Genomic DNA, 24,586 nt, shown 5'->3' with positions numbered 1-24,586 from the left:
GGCATACACGGGAAAAATATTTTTCTATGCATTTTAAAGAGCCCTACAAAATCTAGCAAATGTAATAAAAAAGGCAAATCTGGTGAAAATCTGACAAAATATTTTTTATAGTTATAGAAAAAAACATCAAACAGTGCCAAATGCAAAGATAAAATAACAGAAGCAACAAATAGGATTATTCATATAAATATGCACTTCAAGTTGTTATTGACTATTTTAAAAATAGGAGACTTCTACACGATATCTGTAGAAAGGCCTGCAATTAATAAACAGGAGGGGAAATTGGTAGCTCAAATCAAGAGGCTGCTCAAAAGGTGAAAAATTGTCTTGCCACTGGAGAGAAAGGCATATATCTATGACAAACATGGAACACGAATGTTTAACAGTTAAAAATAATATCCTCTGAGGTCACAACAAATGCAGTTCACAGGGATTTTATTGGACATCCATACATTGTATTTTATAGAAAAAGACATGTTAATTGTCACAAGTACAGAGTGGGTATTTGGAGACTTAAAAAGGGAGCGAGCATAAAAGCATTGCTTAGACATATTAGACTAATTCCTACATTTTCAAAGTGTTGCACAAGATTTAAAACACACAACTCAGTCAATGCAAATTGTGCGATTCAGTACCATGTAACAAAGTCTGGGTTAATGTGTTTTGGCAAAACAATCTTCATTCACTCCTCTCAGCAAGCTGAGGAGACCATACAAAGGAGATCAAGCCCACCAACTGCAACTGATGAGGAAATACCCTTCTAACATAGCTGGGTTATCTACTGATAGCATTATTATTTAGTTAGCCTTTGAGTGATCCAAATCAATGCAGTCTCAATTGTTTCCTTCTAGCCCCCAATACTGTACACAGATTTTTTCAAACAGGCTAAAATAATCAAGCAATCTTCCCCTCAACACATGAATATAAATCTCTTCCTACCATCATTACAGGAAGACTTGAGAATAAAGATTAGAATTTATACTCCATGAAACTGCAGGTTATTGTCTTTCTATATAAGCTACTTAAAGAAACAAATAAAAATTAAATGAACTAGTAAGGTTGTAAATCTAGTTCCTGCTAATCTAAAAGGACAAGGTATAGGTGAACAGCATTGCAGTCTCCTTGCTACAGCAGAGCCCCAAACAGGGCACTTAAGCATTATGTGTCAGTAGCATAACCGCTCACTTTGGCTTCCTAGACTGTTTCCACTTTCTGTGCAACCTCTGAGAAATAACATTTGGTTCATTTCCCAGGACACTGGCTACTTCCTTTAGTTCAGGCTAGGAATGCCTGAGACTACCTGCCTTACACTATGTTCAGCACAGCAGTCACACATTAACTCAAAAGGTCTGTTGATTGTGCTATCAGAACCAGTCTTAGTTTAGCTCCTTGCTAGGTTTGTCCTTTTTTCATCCATTTTTTTCTGAATTACCTTATAAGTGGTGCCAGAGGAAACAGCCACAAACCTGATCGCTCTAGCAATCTTTGACAGTCAGCAGATCAGTTTAGCAACTCTAAATTAAATTCGCTCTCCTTATTTCTTTTTAAACCTTACATAGCTTGCATCTCACCTCAGACTGGATTTTACAGAACAAGCTGTTTTCTGTGAAGGAAACACCAAGTCCCTGCCAAACATTCCACTTCCCTCAAAATATAAAAAAATGTAAGGTTTATAGCTAACCTGAGACCCACCAATCAAAAGGTGGCCAGTGCTTTGCTTCAGTGTTCAAAACCTGGATACCTCAAAGTACTACCAAAGTCTGATTTTGTATGTTTGTGTTTTTTGCATATTACTGGAACAAATAAGGTTTACCAGGTTAGATTTTACCAGTATCTCCGTTTAAAAATGAAACCAAATGTGTACTCCATTTGTGTCAAAGTTAGCAGGAGAGCATGGACAATGAAGTCTTTAGAGCACTGCCTAAGAATATTTAAAACTGCAATTTGGTGAAAATGCAGCCAAGAGATTTCAATAGACATCTCTGTGTAGTTAGTTTTCAGGGAATGATAGCCTTCTCTCTCTAAGCAACTGAGCACTTTATCAGCTTGCTTTTTAAAAGGGAACACTGCTGCAGGATAAAACTCTAGCATACAACCAAGAAGGAGAGGAAACTTAAAAAAAGCTATGATGTTTAAAAATACAGCAGCCACATTCCCCAGCTAGCCAGCCTAGTGCCATGTGTGGTCATGTTAACAGGCAAGCAAGTGGTACACATTTGTCAAGCCCTAAGAAGTATTTTATTTTTATGTCTACCTTTCTGCTTTCTATGAACAAGAAACTTATTTTTCTCTGTAATAAAGCAAGTAATATTTCAGAGGATCAGGCAAAGGCAGACTCAAGACCTTCTCTCTCAGAAAGTTTACAGGGGGGTCTGGCTTCAGTTCAGAGATACCCTTTTCCTCCTCTTCTCTCCTCTCCTCCTCAATCTCCTCACAGTTGTTGTTATCATCTGAGGGGTTTGAAATACGACTGGCAAAGACTTCTTTATCCAAGAAGACAATGGTTTCCATGCGACGGCGGCGAACACGTCTTCGTTTAAACCTTGGGGGGTTTTTCAGACCATTTCCATTTTTGTTCATTGTTTCTTGATGTATTATCCTCTTAATTGTTCCTCGGATGGCAATCCGAGCCAGATCCTGTAGGCTGCGGACAGTTATTGGTGCTATAACACAGAATGAAAATATGAACAGGTATGGAAGCAAAAAATCTGGCAGCACAGGCCGACGAGTTGTCTGAAACGGAGTGAGGATAACTATTTCAATTCCCCATTATGTTTATAAAAAAACCCACCAGCTTTATTTCAATCATTGTCAACTCAGATAAACAATGTTTTCGCCCAAAAAACATGTTGGGTTACACACTTCTCCCATAATCTGATCACTAAGAGAAGTAGTTGAGAGAAAAAGTTCAAACGCACAAACCCACACTGTGCACAAAACACAAATCAGTAGAGACTGAATGAAATATTTAAAATAGAATTTTGGTATGTTATACGCAAATGATCAAGGAACTATTTTATGCTACCGTGTTTTAAGTTTTAAATCTTAAAACTTCGCAATTCAGACTGTACAATAACGAGGAGAAGTTTGTTTCTGGACTTCTCAATAGTGTGGAAACAGTCCTAAATGCACAAGACAGAGTGAGTAAATCTAGATTTTACTCCCAGCTCTGCCGCAGATTAATTTTGTGACTTTGGGCAAATCACTTAACTTTTGTCCGTTTCCTCATCAATACTTTTCTGCTTCAAAAGGTGTAGGCTAACGTCATTACTATATGAAATATGTTTCAAGATCTGTGGATAAAAGGAGTTAGAAGCATGCGACTATGTATTATATATGATACATACCCACCCTCTTCAGTGGTTTAGAGAAGCAGTTCTCAAACAGGGGTACGTGTACCCCTGGTGGTACACGGAGGACTTCCAGGGCTACATCAACTCATCTAGATATTTGCATAGTTTTACAACAGGCTACATAAAAAGCACCGTTTCATAAGACAATGACTTGTTTATACTACTCTATATCCTACACACTGAAAAGTAAGTACAATATTTATATTCCAATTGATTTTATAATGATATGGTTAAAAATGTATTTTTATGTTTGCTTTTGTAAGCAAGTAGTTTTTTAGTGAGGTGAAACTTGGGGGCACACAAGACAAATCAGACTCCTGAACGGGGTATAGTAGTCTGGAAAGGTTGAGAACCACTGGTTTAGAGGACTCTACATTCTTTTGTGCAGCACTATTCAGCCAATCCAAGGAGTGCAAGAGTCAACGCTACTGCACAATTCCATGTCTCTCACGTAATATAAATAAAACTTGTATTTGAATATATCTATCCCTGCACTGAGAAGCATCACATTAAATTGAAAGCTCTGTTCCACTGTGGATTAAAAACACTTACAGCAGTGCTTCTGAGCAAAGAAGGGGGAAAAATAAGTACGAAATACTTGCAGACTTCCTCATAGTGGACACGACATGCAAGTATGCTCAGATGGACAGTTAATAAGCTCTGTACAGTGAGATAAGCGGATATCATATAAGAATAAAAACAGATTAAGTAGTAATTTCTTGAGGGCAGGGACCATGTGTTCTTATGTGTTTGTACAGGACCTTGCATAATGGAGCCTCAATCTAGATTGGGATCACTGGGCACTACCTGCAATACAACTAAAAATAATGCAACTCCCTCCTGAAGAGTATCATGTTTGAAAGAAATTCTGCATAGCCATGCTATTGATATAAATTGATAAATGTCACATCTAAAACAAATGCTGTGTGCATTTTTCACTTTGCAATATATTCTCTTAATAATATAAAATGCCATGTAAGAATCTACATGGGCAAGGCAGTAAAGTCTGACAAATGGGAAACTGAAAATGCAGGCAGATTATTTTAAAATTCAAAGATATGCACTTTCAATTTCACAGAGCAGACACTAATATTTCTGGATTTATTTTGCAAATTGCTTTCCTAATACCACACCTCTTCAAATACAGAAAAACTGGTAACCAGCATAGGATGGACAAAATTGGACAACTATCAAAAGAATGAAACAGCTGCACTTCCTCTGTGTATGAGTACCATGCTTGGATCAAGGTGAAACTAACAGCCAAAGGAAAAGCAGAAAGAGGAGCAAATGTACCTATAAACCTTTATACTTACGCAAGTGAACAAGTCTCGATTTCCCTGAATCTGCATGAATAGGTTGAATCAGAGGAGCAAAAGAAACAGCAAGGATCTTCTTGGTTTCCCAGGCAGCAGGACCAGTGCGCGTTATCTTCGTCAGCTGCATCAAAAAGAGAAAGTGTTGTCTACTATGCAAACAGTAGAAATCAGTTATGTATAGTTATGTTCATTCTCTGCATAAAAAAAATCTACTGTTTGCCTTTTGGATTTCAGGCAAAGTGTTCGAAATACACAGAATTAGTGGTGACAAGATGAAAAGCCAAGTAACACACAGGTTCATCATAATTCCTTCTTTAAAGAGTGAATTTAGAACTCATGAAAAGAACCAGATTTACAGCCCTAATGGACAAAGAAGTTGTCTAATCACAGAACATGTACAGTGGCAACAACAGATTTCATCACACTGTCCTCCCAATTTCTCCCCATTCTGAACTATAGGGGCTGCTTCAGAGTTCAGAGGTTAATTCTGTCTTCAATAGACATTCATTCCTTGGCTGAAAGTTGCTGCTTTTGGTGGGTTTTGCTTTGTGAACGGGATCACCAATTAATTTTACAGATTGTAGGTGATCTAACAGCCTCTGAATGGCAATAATTTCTGTGAGCTGCTCACCAAAACTAACTACTGTACTTGGAGATGAAAGGTTCCATATGTCACTTCCAATCCTAAACCAAGCAGTCCCTTGAAACAATACATCTTTACTTGCGAGAGATACCAGAATTATATATTTGTTTAGAAAGTTTGGGCATGGTTATTCAGAGTTTCAAATCAACAGTGACCTGTGGCATACCATTAAAAATGGCATCATTAGAAAAATTGGTATCTGATCTGCTGGGCCAGTAAATACCAGCACCACAATCCTAGGAAAAGTAGAGTTCATAGGGTGTTGCTGCCACAGAGAAGGCAGAAGCACACAGAAAAGGTAACAGTAGTCTAATAACTGTCTTGTTAGTTTTCCACAGTATAAAGACAGTAGGCCTAGAAAGCTTTTTTTATATCAGTGGCAGTTTTTGCGACAGGCTGTTGGACTCTACTGTTTATTTAGCCTACGACTTGCAACTATTTTGAATACTTCCTGTTTGGCAAAGTAAGCTGCTTCTTTTTCTTGCCCAATTTTCACTGGTTGTATCTGGAATTCTGAACAGATTTCCTGCTGGAGAACACTTCAACAGTGTATGGGATAAGTAGAAAAAGAAATTCCAAAAAAACAAAGAAAAAAAAAACCCAACTAAACCCACATTTATTCTTGCAGAAAATATTTTTGTTTTTTTTAATAGTGAAAGAAAGTTTTAACTAATCTCTAACTCCTTGGTTCAAATTTTCAACTGACTTTCCTAATACCTGTAATATTTATTATGCATAAGTTAGGTGTATTTGTATTTTCATATACATAGAAATTACCCAATTTGTGTGCACAAAGTGCTCACTGGCACTCATGAATGTCAGTATTTTCCACATACTGTACTTACTATGGAACACTTTTTATGGACCGTCTAATTTACCACTGGAAAGCACAAAGTGTGATATGGTACCTCACTTCAAGAATGTTTCAGTCAAAGTTTGTTGAAGAAGTACAACAATGAAGTGTGAAACTAACTTGGAATACCTCACAATTCACTACAAAATTAAATACAAAAGACCTGAAGGAGGACTGTCCGGTAGAAATATGCATACTTTGTAACATATAATTAAGACACGTATAGTTCAGTTTCTGGAAACTGCTCTCTTTATTTCTAGTAAAAACTTAGTGTAAGAGCTGATATGCCAAACAGTTGCCTATAAGGAAGGTAGTGAACTGCACCTATAGGCTAAATAAGAATAAAGAAATCAAAATCATAGGTAAAGAGGCACTCAACCTTTTCCTCGAGTGGCATGACGAGAATTCCCCCAACTTTCAGCAGACTCTTCATGTAGTCCTCATGTTCTTTCTGTACCCCAGCACCACAGTAAACACGGTCATACTGAGTAGAATCTGGAGAGATCTCTAAACAATTGCCAGTAACAAAGGATGGCTCACAGAATTCAAATCTGAAAAAGAAAAAGGTCCAATCACAACACTCCAAATTTGACAAGAAAAGAAATTTCATTGCCAGTTTCTCTTCCCAAGCCCCAATTTCCTGGATCTCAAAAAGTTTCATTCTATAGACTACCAGAAAGGCCTAGAGTGATTCTGAAATTACTCATACATGAGATTTTCCAAAGATTTTAGGTGCAGAATCTGAACATATACACTAAATAACTGCTTACGCAAATCATCAGGATTGGGATTTGTCATACTATTACCCGATTTGTGGGCCCAGTTACAATATCTGTGTATAAATATTACAAGTGAAATTTGAACTCTAAGCTCTTTTAAGACTGAACCAGAATATCTTTGGCTTAATTTTCCATAACCTTTCCCATAAACTGCTAAATGGGTTTCAACACTAAGAGTAAGTTGCTGCCTCCACTGAAGTCAATGGGAGTTTCACCATCAATTTCAATTGAGCCAGGATTTCACCACAAATTCATAGTTTAGACAAATATTCTTGCAATACATTACTTCTGATATAGTTTAAGAGAAAAGAAACAATTTTATGCTAATTGCTGTTTTTAAAGAATGGCCAGAATTCACGGACTATAATAATCCCTAAATTTGATGCAGCAATAATGGTAAAATATTAGGGCTATCAAGCGATTAAAAAAATTAATCGCACTGTTAAACAATAGGATACCATTTAAATAGTTGACATTTTCAAATATACTGATTTCACTTACAACACAGAACACAAAGTTCTTTATGTTTACTTTTGATTAAGTATTTGCACTGTAAAAAAAGAAATAGTATTTTTCAATTCACCTAATACAAGTACAGTAGTGCAATCTCTTTATCATGAAAATTTAACCTACAAATGTAGAATTATGTACAAAAAAATTGCATTCAAAAATAAAAGGTAAAATTTTAGAGCCTGCAAGTCCTATTTCTTGTTCAGCCAATTGCTCAGACAAACAAGTTTGTTTACACTTGCAGGAGACAATCTGCCCACTTCTTATTTACAATATCACCTCAAAGTAAGAACAAAAGTTTGCATGGCACTTTTGTAGTCAACATCACAAGATATTTATGTGCCAGATGCACTAAAGATTCATACGTCCCTTCATGCATCAAGCATCATTCCCGAGGACATGTGTCCATGCTGATCATAGGTTCTGCTCGATAACCATCCAAAGCAGTGTGGACTGATGCATGTTTATTTTTATCATCTGAGTCAGCCAGTGCCACCAGCAGAAAGTTGAGCTTCTTTTTTCGTGGTTTGGGTTCTGTAGTTTCCACATCGCAGTGTTGCTCTTTTAAGGCTTCTGAAAGCATGCTCTATATCTCGTCCTTCTCAGATTTTGGAAGGCACTTCAGATTCTTAAACTTTGGGTCATGTGACATAGCTCTCTTTAGAAATCTCACACTGGTACCTTCTTTGCGTTTTGTCAAATCTGCAGTGAAAGTGTTCTTAACAAGAAACAGCATGTACTGGGTCATCATCCGAGGCTGCTATAACATGAAATATATGGCAGAATGAGGGTAAAACAGAGTAGAGGACTGAAGGAGAGACGTCACAAATGTAATTAATGCTGATTATGCTTGTTAAAAAAATAATGCATGGAAGCATGTCCTCTGGTATGGTGACTGAAGCATGAAGGGGCACATGAATATTTAGCATATCTGGCACGTAAAGACCTTGCAATGCTGGCTACAGAAGTGCCATGCGAATGCCTGTTTTCACTTTCAAGTGACATCGTAAACAAGAAGTAGGCAGCATTATCTCCCGTAAATGTAAACAAACTTGTTTGTCTTAGCGATGGGCTGAACAAGAAGTAGAATTGAGTGGATCTGTAGTCTCTAAAGTTTTACACTGTTTTGTTATGGAGTGCAGTTATGTAACAACAAAAATAAAAATTGACATTTTTAAGTTGTACTTTCACGATAAAGAGATTGCACTAGAGTAATCTCTTGAATGAGGTGAACTGAAAAATATTATTTAGTTTGCCATTTTTACAGTGCAAATATTTGTAATAAACAATATAAAGTGAGCACTGTCTACTTTGTATACTGTGTTGTAATTGAAATCAATATATTTGAAATTGTAGAAAAACCTCCAAAAATATTTAATACATTTCAATGGATCGTCTATTGTTTAACAGTGCAATTAAAACTGCAATTAATCACGGTAACTTTTTAAAATTGCAATTAATTTTTGTTTTTTTAGTTAATCGTGTGAGTTAACTGCAATTAAAACATACAGTTGTATCGAGATATCCACAGAACGCCGTAGGCCCTTGGAGAAAGGCAGCCTACTGAAATATGGTATTAGTATTACAAAAGCAAAAGATTTCAAGAACTGAAGTAACATGATACATTTGTAACAACTGGCTAACATCCTTACCTGTGTTATGCCAGATATCCTATCAGCTATTTTCCTCTTCTTACATACCTGTATTTATCCTCAAAAACATTTAAAAGACGAAGACTTTCTTCTTATCTATGACAGTATTAATCTCTGAAGTACAAACTGGTCAGCTGTAGAGCAGTGTGGTTTTATATACTATTTTTCTTACTCCAGGTACCCCAAAGCATTTTACAAACAATGAATTATTGGGCAATTTGTTTACCAACATAATCACCGCACTGTTAACTCATCAGTAGTTTGTACATAAGAATTGGCTATTAGGACAATTTTATTAAAAAGATTTTGATCAGACAGTAGACCACCTATTCTTTTTTATATAGTTTCAGTGAGATATACCAATTTCTATATACCACAGATTGGCAAGGATCTCGTCTAAATGACACCATCTTTAATAGTATAGCTCCCCCACTCCTTTTGTACTTGCACTGCAGTGTCACTGGGTTTTTTTCAAACCGGTCTCCAGATATGAAACTTTCTACTTAGGTTGCTCTGTGCCATTAAGCTACAGTAATTGTATTTCTTTAAAGCGAGATGGCACGAGAACAACAACAATAGGCTTATTTATTTTAGCAATGAAGGGGACTGGTGCCTATTCACAGGAACTCTTGCCTCTATGCTTACAACAAAAGATTGCATGCTAAGAGGGTTACCTCTTCCCTACTCAACCATCAGCTTCTCAGTGTAGTGACAATAGTGTAAGATTGGTGAAGTGGCTGCAGGGGGGAGAAGGGATAGCTCAGGGTTTGAGCACTGGCTTCCTAAATCCATGGTTGTGAGTTCAATCCTTGAGGGGGCCATTTAGCGATCTGGGGCAAAAATCTGTCTGGTGGTTGGTTTTGCTTTGAGCAGGGAGTTGGACTAGATGACCTCCTGAGGTCCCTTCCAAGCCTGACATTCTATGATTCAGCTCTTCTTGTTTAAAGACTGCTGTATCCATTTTATTCATTCTAGCATTGTGACCATTCCAGGTGGTCAGAAGCATTTCTTCCCACAAACAAATTGCAAAATAAATCCAAAAATGTGAGAGCTACAACTTGTATTGCTAAGGTAACGTTTGGTTATAGAAAATTGCAGAAAATTATTAGCTGTGACAGCAGTGGAGTGAAAGTTGCAAGGAAGAACATAAATCAGATTCCAAGCAGCTTTAGTACTGACTTAGTCATCATAAAAATAGCTTCACACTTTAACCAATAAAGTTTTTCTTCCAATAAAACCATATTAGCACAGCATGGAAATTACTTTATACTCTTTGGTGGGATTCAGGCTGAGAGGTCACAAATATATTTTTTTAGATAGATGGCTATCATCATTTGCACCCTCAAATATATTGGCTGTAATTAAATCTTATTGCCAATAACCGATTTTGGCTTCTTTTAACCTGTGTGGCATTAGAACAGCTAAGAGCACAACAACATAGCAAAAATTTCTTACCTTCTCTCCTTCCACTTACCCGCCACACACTGCAGCTCAGCAAGCCTAAGGAGACAGTGTCCTAAAATCACCCTTAAATCTGCAGTTTGTGGGAATAGGGGGAGCTACCCAAAGAGCTAGTAGTTCTGTAGTGATAATTATTAAATTCAAAATCACGAAGTAGGATGCCACAAGTGTTCTCTACTCTTACTTGTCAAAGCTGTCACTTGTTCTGATGAAGAAGTCCAATTTCTGCTTTGCATACTCTATAACATCAGAGTGAAGCTCCACACCATGGTTAACACCAAAAGGACCTGCAAGTTTAAAGAGTGCAAAGAAAATGGTTTTAAGGGCAACTGGAAAAAGCTAAGCACAACCGATCCCTGTTACATTCTCAACGTGTTTCAGATAAACTACTCCTTAAGAATGTTTCTACAATTTAAAATTTTTGTTTTGAGGTCTGCACTTAGAAGTGCAGGACCATTTACTACAAGCGATGGCTAGTGCCTTGATGTGCAGCAACCTTTTGTAACTAGTGTGCTCCTACTTACACAGGAAATGGTAAGGTGGGAATGCTGATGTCTCAGATGTACCACTGCTATAGAACACAAAGAATCCACTATAAATCACTAAATATTATTGCTATGCGAAGTGACCAAAAATCGGCAAGAGTTACAATTCACATCGTAATTTTAGCTGGCTCTAGAAATGAGACTCATTACTATTACAGGAACAGTGCTTGAATTATATTTAATTGAGTAATATATAAAAGTTTAAGCTTCTGACAGAGCAACCCTTTAAAGATATATCCTGAACTTAAAAAAAAAAAAAATCTTTTAAAATGTTTTAGAATGATTTTTCCATTCAAATTAGCATATTTATAAGGATCTTTTCAACAAGGGAAAGCGGGTTGGCTTAAAAACACCATGAGATGTGTTGCCAAATGCAACAGTTCCCACAAAATTAAAGATGTTTATGTTTTATTTTTCAGTTATAATAATCTTAGATGTTACTAGTAAGTAACAATAGGTAAAATATTTCAGACTAAATATGGTTAGTAAGTTGGAAACATTCCTTTGAACTGTAACTTTAATATATTAGAGTAATACTATGAGTGCAGCTCAGTTCCATGAAAACTAGGGAAAGACACTTACTTAGTATGCCATGAGTAAGATTTATTATTCTGCGTTACACCTGAAAGAACTTGAACATTACAGGAATCTGAACAGGGCTTATAACACCTTTGCATTCCAGAAGTTACTACAAAGGCAATAATGGTTAGCAATGTTCTGGTTCTTCTGAAGTGCTGGGAGTCTAAATTCTACCAGAGGACAAAAGAGGAAGTACTATAGCCTTCAGAAGATTGTAATAATTTAGGGAATTAATCTTTGATTGATTATTTTCTGTTTTGTTTTGAAGAGTTTGACTCCTCTTAATCAGAAACAGAACAGTCCCTGTGACCTACATATTTTGACAAACTGAATCCTTGCTTAATGTCACAACAAGTTCAATCCAGTTATGTCATGTGACTTTACATAACATGATTAAACGTAACAAAGAAAAATACAAAATATGGCAATTTGCCTTCAAATATCTGAAAGGAAATTGTTGCAGAATTACAGTTATGCAGTTTTGCACAGTTTAAGAATCCTGCTATTAGACACTGAAGACAATAGCCATATTTACATTATAACTAACGCTACACATACCCCTCTATTATTTTGATATGAGACAGGCTTGCTAATTTTAAGGGAGAAATAGTTCAAAGGCACCTAAAAAGTTATAAGTGTTCATATTCTAATTAGCTTTGTCAAAGCTTGCTGCAAACCAATAAATAGTTCCAGCTTCATGCCCACTCACTGGAAGGGGGGCTAAGACTCAGCTCCGATGACACAAACATTTAAACAATTAAAATTTCCGACCCACAGGCAGGAGAGTAACGGAGCCCCTCCTGCTATTAGTAGCTGTACTGGAAGTCCAAAGTCAATGCTTACACACTGTTTCTGATTTCACTAGGATCAATGCAGTCTGAAATTTATTTTGACAGTTCCCCATGCAGAGTGATTATTACTATCATGAGAATGAGAGGGATTTGCTGCACTTTTATGTTCTGTATGATCAGCCACATGTTTACATCCTGGAAGAGCTATTCTACTTACACATTTACTCCTGTGTGTTTGTCTGCAGGAAGGCAAGGAGAAAAGAAGGTTGCTAACTGTGGACAATCACCGCCACTGTTCTTATATTAAGACATAAGACTATTTGCTAAATTGTATTTTGAAGTAACACCTTGCTTGCACTCTGGAAGTAACTGGAACTACATACGAGGTTCTGATCTTACACTGGTATAAATCAGCAGTAACACCAGTGTGAGATCACAATCACATCTTTTAAACTTATTTTAGGCTGGTTGTGGGGGATTAAGAATAAATGGGCACAGATCTAAAGATTCAGGGCCCTCCCTGGTCAAACTCAGTCACCATCCCACACAAACTTCTCTGTCTCCACTCCTGACACTGATCTTCCCCTTAAGTGAGAGCCCAACAAGCCTACACACCTCAGTAGGAGGCCACGACAATCAGCTGTGCCCTGCATCACTGTCTGTTTTGAGTCATCACTCGGTTTCCCTGAATCCTCCTTAATTGGCCAAGTCTGATTAACATATTCTTTATCTGCACTTAGACCGAATTTAAAATCTTGAAATTAGAGAGAGGAATGTTTCCTACGACCATGAAAATAGAAGATAATGTAATCAATAATTAACTTGACAAAAGTTATTTACCCAAGATGAGTCCAACCATAGAACTCAGGTAACCAGTGCCACTGCCCAGATTCAAGAACGACAGTCCCGGCTGTAAATCCAAAGCTTCCATCACCTCAGAGTAAATGCACGGTGCAGAAAGATGAAAATTTCCATGTTTCCATGCCAAGTCTTTGTAAGCATTGTCCTTAAAATCATCAAGATAGTAGTCTGCTCGATCAATGGCACGGAATGCCTGCTCCACCAGCTCTGTTCGGATATACTGTGCTTCTTTCAGATTATCGATTAACTCATCATTATCTTCTCCTGCACTCACTGCACCTCCCATCTTCTTCAACAATTTTTAGCAAGTTCTAAAACTAAATTGGGGTGGGGGAAGATGAGCAACAGAAGACATTTAACATCATTATAAGCGCTAAGGCTGTTGAACATAAAACAACTTGAAGTCCTAAAAATAGGACAATGCCTTTGCAAAGATATCAATGTAAAAACACTAGAACAGAATGTATACTCAGAAGCAGACTTTATTATAAAAAAATATCAAATATTAAAAACAAAATCATGTACCTGGAGTTTCAGAATTACATACATGTTTTGGGGAGAGGGTTTGGAAGGTCATAATATAATATTCTCATTTTTGGTTGCATAATACTCTCCTCCAATGACACCAACTTTTTACCACCATGTCAGTTACTCTTTCCACTTGAATTGCTAAATAAGATTATGGGTTCTGGTTCCCCTTCTTATTCAGTGTCCCTTTTCCACTACAGAGTCCAAGCAATAATAACAAAAAATAAGTAATAAAAATGTCCCGTGTTTGCCAAAATTCAAGGAACATCCAGATTCCCTGTTTGCAATAACACCAGAAGGGAGTTAATAGACTTCAAAAGAAACAGGCAGAAAAAAGAACCAGGGAGCCTCCGAAATTGCCTGCAGTGAAGGGTGAAAGAAAATATAACAGGATGCTAAGTCCATGGACATACATTACCAAAAAGATGATAATCAAGAGGCACAGGCAGAAGTGAAGGGAAAAAAAATATATCCACCACCTCCTCAACAGAATACATACTTTCTTGTGGCGCAAACTTCTGCAGCTCCAAGCATCACCTTCAGTGGAGAATGCAATAGAATAGAGAGCAACTGTTGGAAAGAAATTTCCTCAGAAGTGAGTGCAATTTCTAATTGTCTCTTCTAAGAGTTAAGTGAGATCATCCCCCTCAGAAACTATTTCAACTCCATCCAGCCCTTACAAAATAATGACACTGCTGATATCACTTTTACAGACTCACAATTCATTCTGGGAAAAGAAAGCAAACCACTTACTCTATTTAAGAGAGACAGTTTATAAAGTACATCTTCATCTTTTAAAGAATGAGTTACAGAAGGAAAGCACTTAATTTATAATTCCAAATTAATCTAGTTGTTTCCCACTCACTAAAAAGTTCCATGGCAGAAAGTACAATGCAAATTTTTATTTGCAGTGCTTTGCTGCGCTGTACTAACAATAACTGCAGAAGCAGCAGCTTTAGTGTTGTTTTCTAGATTCAGTAGATCTGCCCACAGCTAAATTGTTCTATACATTCAGCAAGAGAAAAATTACATACTTTACCAGTTTCAAAAGAAACAAAGAAGAAATTGCAGCAAGAAAATCTCAACACATGTATTCTCATAGAGTACTGTCCTGTCTGTTTGCAAACAGACATGAGGCATGATGAACTTCACTCAAGTTCTTAGGAAGGACCTTTAGCCTGTTTATTAAATGTATGCCTCCAAGTATACTAATCCATTAATAGTTTCTTGGATATTTCCCCCCACTCCTTTAGCAGGTGACAGGAATTGTCTACCATCCCTTTTTCACCACAGTTTAAAAAAAAAAAAAAAAATCATTACACTATATTGCTAGTGAGAGTGCCCAGAATCTAGAATATGGACATCAGCCAGTCTTATCCTGCAATTTTGTTTTCTTCTTAAATACCTATCAATTTCTTGTGACTGCTTGATCATAGTTCGGCTGGTGCCTTTGGTACTATTCTACACAGATTAATTACAGTCTGTAGAAAATTCCTTCCATCCCTTAAGACCTTGGTTTTCTTGAGGTTTGTTTGTGCATACTACTATCTTCAGGATGTTTATCTCCTTCCCTCCATTTAGGCCCTCTTTACACTATTAAAATCTCCATGTTTAAATACAATTGTGAAGTATGGTTGTGGCCCTACCAGGGCTCTGATGTGGCTCCCTGACAAGGTTAAACAAACTTTTTTGCTTCTTGTACACACAAGCACCACAACCATGTTTCAGAGCTGTGGCTTTATGGTCCATTATACACTAAAACCCATCATGAAATCTGACCAAGCTTTAGCTCAGTTTTGGGGACATCAACAGTTCTCATCCACACTACAAGCAACAGTAATTTTGTAACCCGGTCAGGGGACAACTAAGTTGTAACAGGGTCCTCTAAGTTATACTGGTAGTGTAGAGAGAGACTTTGAAATGGTTATTTCTGTAGCACAGATGGGTCTTCATTTTGTGGAAAACATCTGCTTCATATGCAGAATTTTAAACATACCCCATTTAAACTTCTCTTTTCCAATAATTACACATCTGTTTTCCTAAACTGCTAGCTAAAATCAAAGGTAAAATCCACGCCCCCCCACACACACACCTTTTAATACTCTAGTTGCACTCATTCGCAGCTCTTGTGCAGAGTACAGACTTCTCCACAGATCACAGTGTTACAAGTCTGGGCATTATTCTGGAGAGTGCATGCCACAATTATGATCACTATCAGAACACAGTGTAGTTACTGAGTTGTGTACACTCCAGAAACGGTTATGCCACCCGCTATTTATATAGTGCCATGCTCACCTTTTCTGAGAAAAAGGAGAGTTTACAACGTGAGAAGCTATGTTCATATTCCAGGAACAAACAGTGATATTTTAAAGATTTATTACAAAGCAAACAGAGTTAAATGCATTGTTTGTAAGCTCACAATAAAACACATGACAGGTAAACTCAGCTTTTTGACAACTGCCACAGACTCCACAGCACACTTTGCAATGAATAATAAAAGGTAGCTAATCTGGTACTGAGTCTCAGAGGGGTATCCCTGTTACTCTGGATCTGTAAAATCAACAAAGAGTCCTGTGGCACCTTATAGACTAACAGAAGTATTGGAGCATGAGCTTTCATGGGCGAATACCCACTTCGTCAGACACCAGACTGAGTTACTCCCCTCTCACTGATCCTCCAATAACCCTCCCCAAAACACTCACTCTGCACCCCATTGTTACTTCCACTACAAGACCCCATGCAGGTCACTGATATGTGTGCGTGCGCGTGTAATAAACAGCGCTGTGCATCGCCCTCTCTCGCACCCACAACTCCATTACTCCACAGCTCAGGGTCGCTCCTGGCAATTTAAATAATCAGAGATCAACTCAGCACTGAAAAAAGAGACAGGGCGCCTCGGTAACAATTTGGGGCGGGGGTGTTGCCAGGTTATCCTGGGGGGCCTCCCACATCGTGCAGGGAACCCCAGCAGCCCCCCCCCCCGTATTATTAGAGGGTCGCTGCTGCAGCAGGTGGCGAGGTGAGCAGGGCCACGTTATTAGAGGGCGCTGGGGGGAGGCCTCTGGGGGCCTGCCCCACTGAGAGGGAACCGCGGAGTATGGGGGGCCCCCAGCAAGGGGCTGTAAGGAGCGGGAGATGGGCTCCGGGCTCCCCGCCCCCACCCGGGCCCTGAGGGGGAGGGGCCCCCGTGAGGCGAGGGCGGTTGGGGGCCTGCAGCGCTCGGCCCAAAGAGAGCGGCCGCTTCAGGCCGGGGGAGCAGGCGGGTGGGCTCTACCTGGGCGCTAGGGCAGCGGTTCCCCCGGCCGGGCCACCTCTCCTCAGCTCTTCGGCTCCGGCGGGCAGCTGTAAACACTCACCCAGCCGAGAGCCCCCGGGCAGGGCCAGTGCGCAGTCGCGGAGCGGACCAACGGCGCGGCTACCGCGGGGACAAGGGATTGGGAAATGGAACAGAACATTGTAGCGCCGCGGTAGGGAACGGAGCGCTGAGGTCCCAGCATGGGTGACAGGCGTAGGAATGTGCCATTCCAGAAAGGGGGAGCCCGGTGTGGGAGTGTCTTACTCGGGGTGGGGGCGGGGAAGGAGAGGGGAGGGCAGGTGCCTGTGGCAGAGGGACCAGTAACTCTGGTGACTGCGCTAGTAGGAAAGGGCCCTAGCAGGGCCTTAATGGGAGCTACCACCCCCTCCCCCCCCCCACACCCACTCATCCATCACCTTTCCCTGCACCACCCAAAATATAGGGAACACTGTACCCAGATCCCAACGCTGCTAGGTCCTCTTAACAGTGATTTGGCCACCGCAGCCCCAGCACAGCACTCCGCCACCACGACACACCTCAAAAGGCACAAGCCTGGCTTAAAAATCAAGAGTTGTTTTTTTTTTTTTTTTAAATAGAACATTTGGGGTTCATTTTGTTTGCACTCTGGTTTTAGAGATTTTAGGCTGCACCTACGTCACGGGTTCAAGCTTTTTCTCTGCAATGACCAGGGCTGGAAAGAATCTTATTGTTAAAAAAAATGAAGCCTTGAGATTCTGACCTATGCATGTGATTGCAGGAGCTGAGGCTTCAAGGAAAACATCAAAGATCACCAGACTCGTGATAAAGTCACCAGAGTTGGCAACACTGCCCTGCCCAGCAACCTGAGTTAGGTTCCGTTTAGCGTGATGCTTGCTGGACATTGGCTCCTGGACTGCATTGCCCTTGAAGCTGGAGGCAGCCAGCCATCCAGCGTGATGAAGGGTAGTTGCTCAGGTCTAGGCTCCAACTGAGTCTGAGGGGCTGCCCCATGTGCACCTTGAGTGGGGCCCATCTATAGCAATTAGCAAACATGGTAATAAAAACGATTGTGTGGCTAAACTAAGCGAAGCCTGCTATGCTGAAAGTTTATCCCCAGGCCCCAGGCATTTCTGGAACAGCTCGCGGAGCCAGTGCTAATGGGAGCCCTATGGTTTGATTGTGATTCATTTTTCATGGAGTTAATCTCTGCCCACACTGTACTGCCGCTGAATAGGGGCTTTCAGTGTGTGACCTTTCACACCCTTGGTTTTGTGTGTTTCCTGCATACCCTCTCTGGATACTTTTGCATTGTAGTGCCAATGGCAGGTAGTTTCAATTTCAGCTCCTCAAGTTTCTTGGCCATGAACCCAGCTTTATAAAGAAGAAGAATAAAGATAGTGGAAGATCTAGAATTCCTAAAGAGACTTTTTGAGGCTTACTGAATAGGAGTGGGACTAAGTCATAATGTTGCTGGATGTTATGGGCAAATTCGTCCCTGCTGGAGCTAATGGCCTTACTTAGGACCAGTTGAAACTACTTGGAACCTCCAGCAAATAGCCTTTGTCAGTTATCTGTTTGCCTTCATGATGCATGTGTGCCTTTTCCTTTCCACTTGCCATGAACAATGTAATGAAGATTGGTTGGGCTGGGTACGTTTGGTTTTTGGAGCCAAGGGAGGAGGGAATAAGTAGACCAGGTTTGTGGAGCTAGATAGGAAATAGACTATAGAGGTTTCCTGTTAAAAGTGATCTGCTTAGGAAATATCCTGATTCCCCAGGGGACTCTATCCTCCTTCAATTCTCAGTCAACCCAAAGTGACCCATACTGGAACACAAGCAGTTGACAACACACTAGCATAAACTGACCTGAGCTACCTCTGAGGCTGCAGCTGTGGCAGCTTTGTCTGAACTGGACTTGATCATATTTGCTACTTCAAGTAATTACAATCTGTACTTAGAGGGAATACAGCCTCTGGAAAAGACATATGTTGATTTAAGCAGCTTGGAGACCTGTACCTAAAAAGAATAATATTACTGCTTTCAGACACAACAAACCCACACTGGAAGCGGCATACAAAAAGAAATACCTCCCAAAAGTGAGATTTGAACAAGATAAAGTGAGTCAGCATCTGGGATGTATTTATGCTTTAAGATGATTATCCTAGCTGTCTTCATTATCATTATAACAGCAGTTCCTGTGTGAATATGCACAGGGTAATACTGTCGATGTCTGCACTTTCATTTCACAGAAGACAGCTGCCTGAGAGAATGGGGCTATTTGTGTACTGTGAACAGTGAAACTCCTGGTTGCTGATTCAACCAAAATAGGACACAGGAGTTGTGCTCTGCCTCTTTGTGTTTACTAGTGGCTGCTCTCAAGAAGGGGCGGGCAATGCAGTTGAAACCTGCAAACATTAAACAGATACCAAACTTCTTTCACTTACGATTAGTAACCAGCTAATGAATGATCTAATGATTTCACCTTTCTGAGCCTTTGTTTCCCTCCCCACTAGAGCTGGGTGAAAAATGCCAATTATTTTTTGCAGGAAATTTCAGATGTTTTTTTCATTTGGGTAGAAATGTCTCATAAAAACTTTTTGGGGTTTTGAGAAATTGTGATGTAGACAGAATGGAACTCGTGTGTGATTGGTTGGACCCCTTGGGAAGCCACCTGATGTGCTAAGATGCCACTACCTGTTCTGCTAGCATGGGCCGCCTTTAACCTCTCTTGCTGAGCCAGGCTCTTAAAATCTCCTCTAACGCACACGCAGGCAGGGCCATACCCAACTGCAGATCAGCTCTGGGACAACTCAGTTTAAGGGACTTGCTCCAGCACTCAGATGTCCCCCTCCCTTAGAGTACAGACCCAAAGATATAATATATTCGCTTCTTCCCTCAATGTGGAAGAAGGTATGCACAATTTCTCGCCCTCCCAGTTAGAAATCACATCAGCTGGGTTGTATTATAAACCAGAAATAAATGTATTAACTATAACAGATGTATTTTAAGTAGTTAAGGAGGTAGCAGACAGAACAGGGCTGATTACTAAGAAAATAAAACAGATCACGCAAACTAAGCTTAATACACTAAAGAAACTGGTTACATGTAAGTTCTCACCCTAAATGTGGTTCTAATAATCTTCTTCACAGGCCAAACACCCTTCCAGCCTGGGCCCAGTTCTTTCCCAGTGTTCAGTCTTAGTTGTTTCTAGCAGTCATCTTGCGTGGGGTAACAGGGGAGAACTGATGACCTGGATTACCTCACTCCCCACCCTTAAATAGGATTTGCATAAGGCTGGAGTCCTTCGTTACCTAGTTTGACACCCTTTCTCTTACAGTGGAAAGTTACAAGAGGCCCCAGGTAATGTTTTAGTATCAGGTGACGACCACCTGACCCTATAGGGCCCTTGTAACCATTCTTCACAGGCTGACCCACAGGGTTCACAGGAAGACTAAACCCTTTTGCAGTCTATTCTCCTTGTTGATGGGCCATCTGCCCTGTCTGGCTTTTCCATTGTTATACCTGAAGTGTTGGCAGTGGGCATCACCCAAAGAAGCATAGTTGACATACAGATACATAAGTGTGTATACAATATTCCTAATTTCAGGTACAGAAATGATACAGGCATACAAATAAAATAATCTCATTCAGTAAATCATAACCTTTCCAATGATATCTCACATGAGCCATCTTGCATAACATATCTTTCAGTTATGTTATATTCATATCATAAGTATATATTCATAAAGAAAATGGAATGACACGTCACACTGTGGACATGCAAAGACTGATATTTACCTACCACTGTGCCCTCAGTGGGGTCCATGACTCACTGAGTTAGAGAAAGGGATTCATCCTGATAGGTTGGTTTGCTTCTTCTGATGGCAGCACAGGGAGAATCAGAGAGTTTGGAGGCCCCATCTGGGAACTCCCAATTCTGAATGCTCCTGGGTTTATTTACCAATTTCTCTCAGCCTTTCATCAGCATGCCAGGTATGTTGCTGCGCAATGTGGAGGGGAGCAAGACCACTGAAATTCATCCAGGGCAACATGCAGTGTGAAGACAACTAAGTAGGCTGCTCACTGCCCTCTGGCCATCATCTAATTTCCTCGCTACAAATGAGCTGTAAGGTCATTAGACTGTGCAGGGAAGAGTGGCCAGCATGGCTATGGGGAGGAGCCAGGCTGAACAGCAAGTTTCTTTCCAAAAGGAACACGTTATTTTCTGCACTTCAGGCATAAAGCAATATTAACTCCCAATGTCCATGCTGTGAACCTGGCTCAGAGAACACACTCAGAGGCTAACAGACAGGGCTAACAAAAGAGCCCTATGTCTGTGCATTGCTATAAGCCTTTGCAGCATCGACATTTAAGCATCATCTATGCCAATTACTTGCTTTGCACTGTATCTATTGGGTTTCTGGGAAGTGGGCGGGCGAAGCCCGCCCACTGCTAAAGGATCCTCCCCCAGCCTAAGGGGAGGACCCACAGGACCACAGAAGCCCACTGATTATGGGGGACAACTAATAAAAGAACAGGGACAGGAGTGTAGTCAGAGGGTCATAAGAAGGGAGCCTGACGGGGACACCGAGCAGAAAACCCCGGACAGTGCCCACTGCTCCTCGAAGGCATCAAGGGAGCCAGTGGACGCCGCCCAGAGGAACTCTGCCTGGATACGTGAACGGACCAGGGACCGGAAACAAGCCCCACAGTCACCGGAGTCTCCATCGGCCAACCTCTTCTCCCTGGTCGTGTAGATGGCCTTTTTAGCCAGGGCGAGGAGGAGGTTGACCAGGAGGTCCCGGGACTTCGTGGGGCCATGGATAGGGAGTGCGTAGAGAAGGAGGTGAGGGGAAAAGTGCAGCCAAAAATGCAACAGTGCTTTGCACTATAGCGGGGTGGTTACCCGCTCCTGCCCTTTGCAGCTTAAAACAGCCCAGGAGGGGGCTGTAGCTGGAGCAAGAACCCTGGGCTGATTGGGAGGAAGCAGGCTAAGCTACAGCCAGGTCCCAGTCAGGCCCAGCCGGCCACTATAAGAGGTAGTGAGCCAGGAGCCACTCCCTCTCTCTCTGGCTGTAGAGGGAGAAGGGCCTGGCTGCTGGGAACTAGACAAGGTACCGAGCAGGGCTGGGGAAAGGCAGCGGAGCTGGGGAGCTCCTGCCTGGAAAGCCCCAGGCTGTGGCCTAGGATTAGGCCAAGAGGTACTGGTTGCAGGGTGCAACTCAGGGGTAGGCCAAGGCAGCAGGTTCAAACCCCTTTGCCGATGATGAGTGGCTGATACTGCAGTCTGCTCCAGGGCGTGGGGCTAGACAATGACTGGCAGTAGCCAATACTGAAGCAAAGTGGAGATAGAGGGTGGGGGATTCCCAGGGAGGGGAAACCCTAAGGAAAAGGGGTTGCTGCCAGGGGGCAGAACCCCATGTAAAAGGGCACCGGGTCCAGGGAGTGACACAGGGGCCAGCCGGGACAGGTGGGTTACTGGCCTGCAGAGGGTGCTCCGAGCTGGAATTTGAGCTAATTCCCGAAGTAACCAGCAGAAGGTGCCGCAGGGGTGAGGCTGCCTGGTTACAGCACATTCATGTGGTGTTCTTTTCCCCAGTGAAAAAGCTGCATTTTTGGGGTCCGCTCATTTGAAATTGTGGCTCTTTTTGACCTATTCTCAAATAGTCCTCTCAGGTTACAGCATATGTACTTTAGTATGTTTATCATGTAGTTAGTGAAAAAAGATAATCACAAGCAAAGACTGCTACTATCACTTTAAAAAAGCCATATAAGAGGCCAGAATGTTGAATTTTATATGCGTTTCTGACTTCGTGCATCTAAAACTGCTGATTCTTTTGGCTACATCCTTCCATGCACTCCTTGCCTGCAGCCTTATAGCTCACTTGGGGCTTTGTTATTTGTGAGTTATGGTCAGCAGTACAGTGTTAATGAAATCCTTAGTCTGTGTTGTTTGCATGTGCATCCAGGAAGCCTTCCCTCTCTTCCCAGCTTTTAAACAGTCCTGTCAGCTTCTGACACTGGAAAGAACATGTCTTTCCAAAGTGCTAGTGCAGAGCTAAATAAAGATGGCTGAGTGATACTGTTAAATCAGATTATTTATTTTGTTGGAGATTTACCACAAGGTGTCACCGTCAGTGCAGACATTGATATTAAGGGAGTGAACAAGCACAAACCAGGGCCCAATCCCTTTATTTTACTTGTCTGAGTAATCCTTACACAAGTGGTTCCATTGTAATCAGCCAAGGTGGTCTGCATCCTGTCCTTACTGCTACAAAGAGTCCTGCTGAAGTCGCTACGATGACTCCTGGGAGTAAAGACAGGGGTGTTGGAACAATTTGTATCGTAAGGATGCTGAGAACTATTGAACCAAACTGTAAACCCTGGATATGATGGAAACCACTTCAAGCCAAGGGGTGTGGTAGTACCTCCAGCACCCTAGTTCCAGTACCTATGAGTAAGGACGATTCAAGTACATAAGGGTTGCAGAATCATCAAGCCACGTGATGGTTTTTTTTCCTGTTTCCTTTGTTATTTTGCAACATGCACCCTGTGCAAACATCCACATTCTAGTCAGTGTCGTAGTTTAATCAACCCCCAGATGGGCACACATATATATTGAAATACAGCTTTGTACTCATCAATGTTATGACTGCAAACTGCCTCTGAGACACCTACCATACCCCTCTCCCCCGGAGTTTGTTTCTACTAAGGATTCGATCGTGCAGCTCTTAATCAGGTGAGCAGTTCCTTTTTGGTGGGGGCTGGGGGGAGAAAGGGCTCTGTGAGTAGCAATAATCTGCAAGGTGTATGCAGTGATCATTACTGGGTCAGGAAGAACACTATATATATCTGATTCTTCACTGCCTTGGACCTGGCATAGCCATTTGCACTTGGGAAAGGGAGCATAAAATGCAACCATTCTTGTCTGGTAGCATATTATGCCCATTTCATAGAAGGGTAAATGGCTATGCAGGGTGCATTGCAAAGGATATTCAGACCTTATGGTATGAACATACAAGCCATGGCCCCTGGCTCCAGGACTACACTTCTCTGTGGTCTCCCAACTCATTTTCATTTGTGAGTAATAAAAATTATTGTTTGCATTGCAATAGTGCCTTGAAGCCCTAGATATTGACCAGAGCCCCACTGCGCTAGGCAATATTCAAACAGAGAGATAATCCTTGTCCCAAAGAGTTTACAGTCTAAATATAAACTGAGAGGCAACAGGCAAGTGCTACAAACTAATGGGGGAAGCACAAAGAAACAATGAGACAACATGATAAGCAGCAATCACAGCACAGCAAATGTTTGAAAGTAGAGCCCAAAAGAATGAAATCAGGCTTAAACGCAGATCTAAGCCATGGCAACAGAGTAGCGTTGTGCTGAACAAACAAATATAAATCCATAAATTGTACATCACAATGTCTTTTCAACTGCAA

At 40.9% G+C, this 24,586-nt stretch overlaps 1 protein-coding gene across 11 annotated transcripts; it reads right to left on the bottom strand.

The window, feature by feature from the left end:
* Positions 1-418: 418 nt before the first annotated feature.
* Positions 419-17,329, bottom strand: PCMTD2 (protein-L-isoaspartate (D-aspartate) O-methyltransferase domain containing 2). 11 transcript variants are annotated; one of them, XM_032766470.2, is made up of 7 exons: positions 17,228-17,310; positions 14,371-14,408; positions 13,323-13,660; positions 10,752-10,854; positions 6,545-6,716; positions 4,667-4,790; positions 419-2,663 (listed from the first exon to the last, which is right to left on the bottom strand). In XM_032766470.2, exons 3-7 carry the CDS (start codon positions 13,627-13,629, stop codon positions 2,281-2,283), a joined length of 1,089 nt encoding a protein of 362 aa, XP_032622361.1. In that variant the 5' UTR covers positions 13,630-13,660; positions 14,371-14,408; positions 17,228-17,310; the 3' UTR covers positions 419-2,280. The 11 variants fall into 11 exon arrangements, with proteins under 11 accessions (XP_032622361.1, XP_032622358.1, XP_032622360.1 ...); XM_032766467.2 differs by having other exon boundaries at positions 14,371-14,441; positions 17,146-17,259; XM_032766469.2 differs by having other exon boundaries at positions 17,146-17,259.
* Positions 17,330-24,586: the final 7,257 nt, after the last annotated feature.

Source organism: Chelonoidis abingdonii, chromosome 14 (genome assembly GCF_003597395.2).
Source record: "Chelonoidis abingdonii isolate Lonesome George chromosome 14, CheloAbing_2.0, whole genome shotgun sequence".
In the NCBI taxonomy this organism is placed as follows: Eukaryota; Metazoa; Chordata; order Testudines; family Testudinidae; genus Chelonoidis; species Chelonoidis abingdonii.
This window is presented reverse-complemented; position numbering and strand designations above follow the sequence as displayed.

What these genes read in the sequence shown, in the direction of transcription:
- PCMTD2 (XM_032766466.2), bottom strand. Translation starts at nt 13,629, where the DNA reads ATGGGAGGTGCAGTGAGTGCAGGAGAAGATAATGATGAGTTAATCGAT. An exon ending in ACAAGTGACAGCTTTGACAA is followed by an intron (nt 6,717 to 10,751) that starts GTAAGAGTAGAG and finishes TTTCTTTTTCAG; the next exon opens with ATTTGAATTCTGTGAGCCAT. An exon ending in TCATGCCACTCGAGGAAAAG is followed by an intron (nt 4,791 to 6,544) that starts GTTGAGTGCCTC and finishes TTTTTGATGCAG; the next exon opens with CTGACGAAGATAACGCGCAC.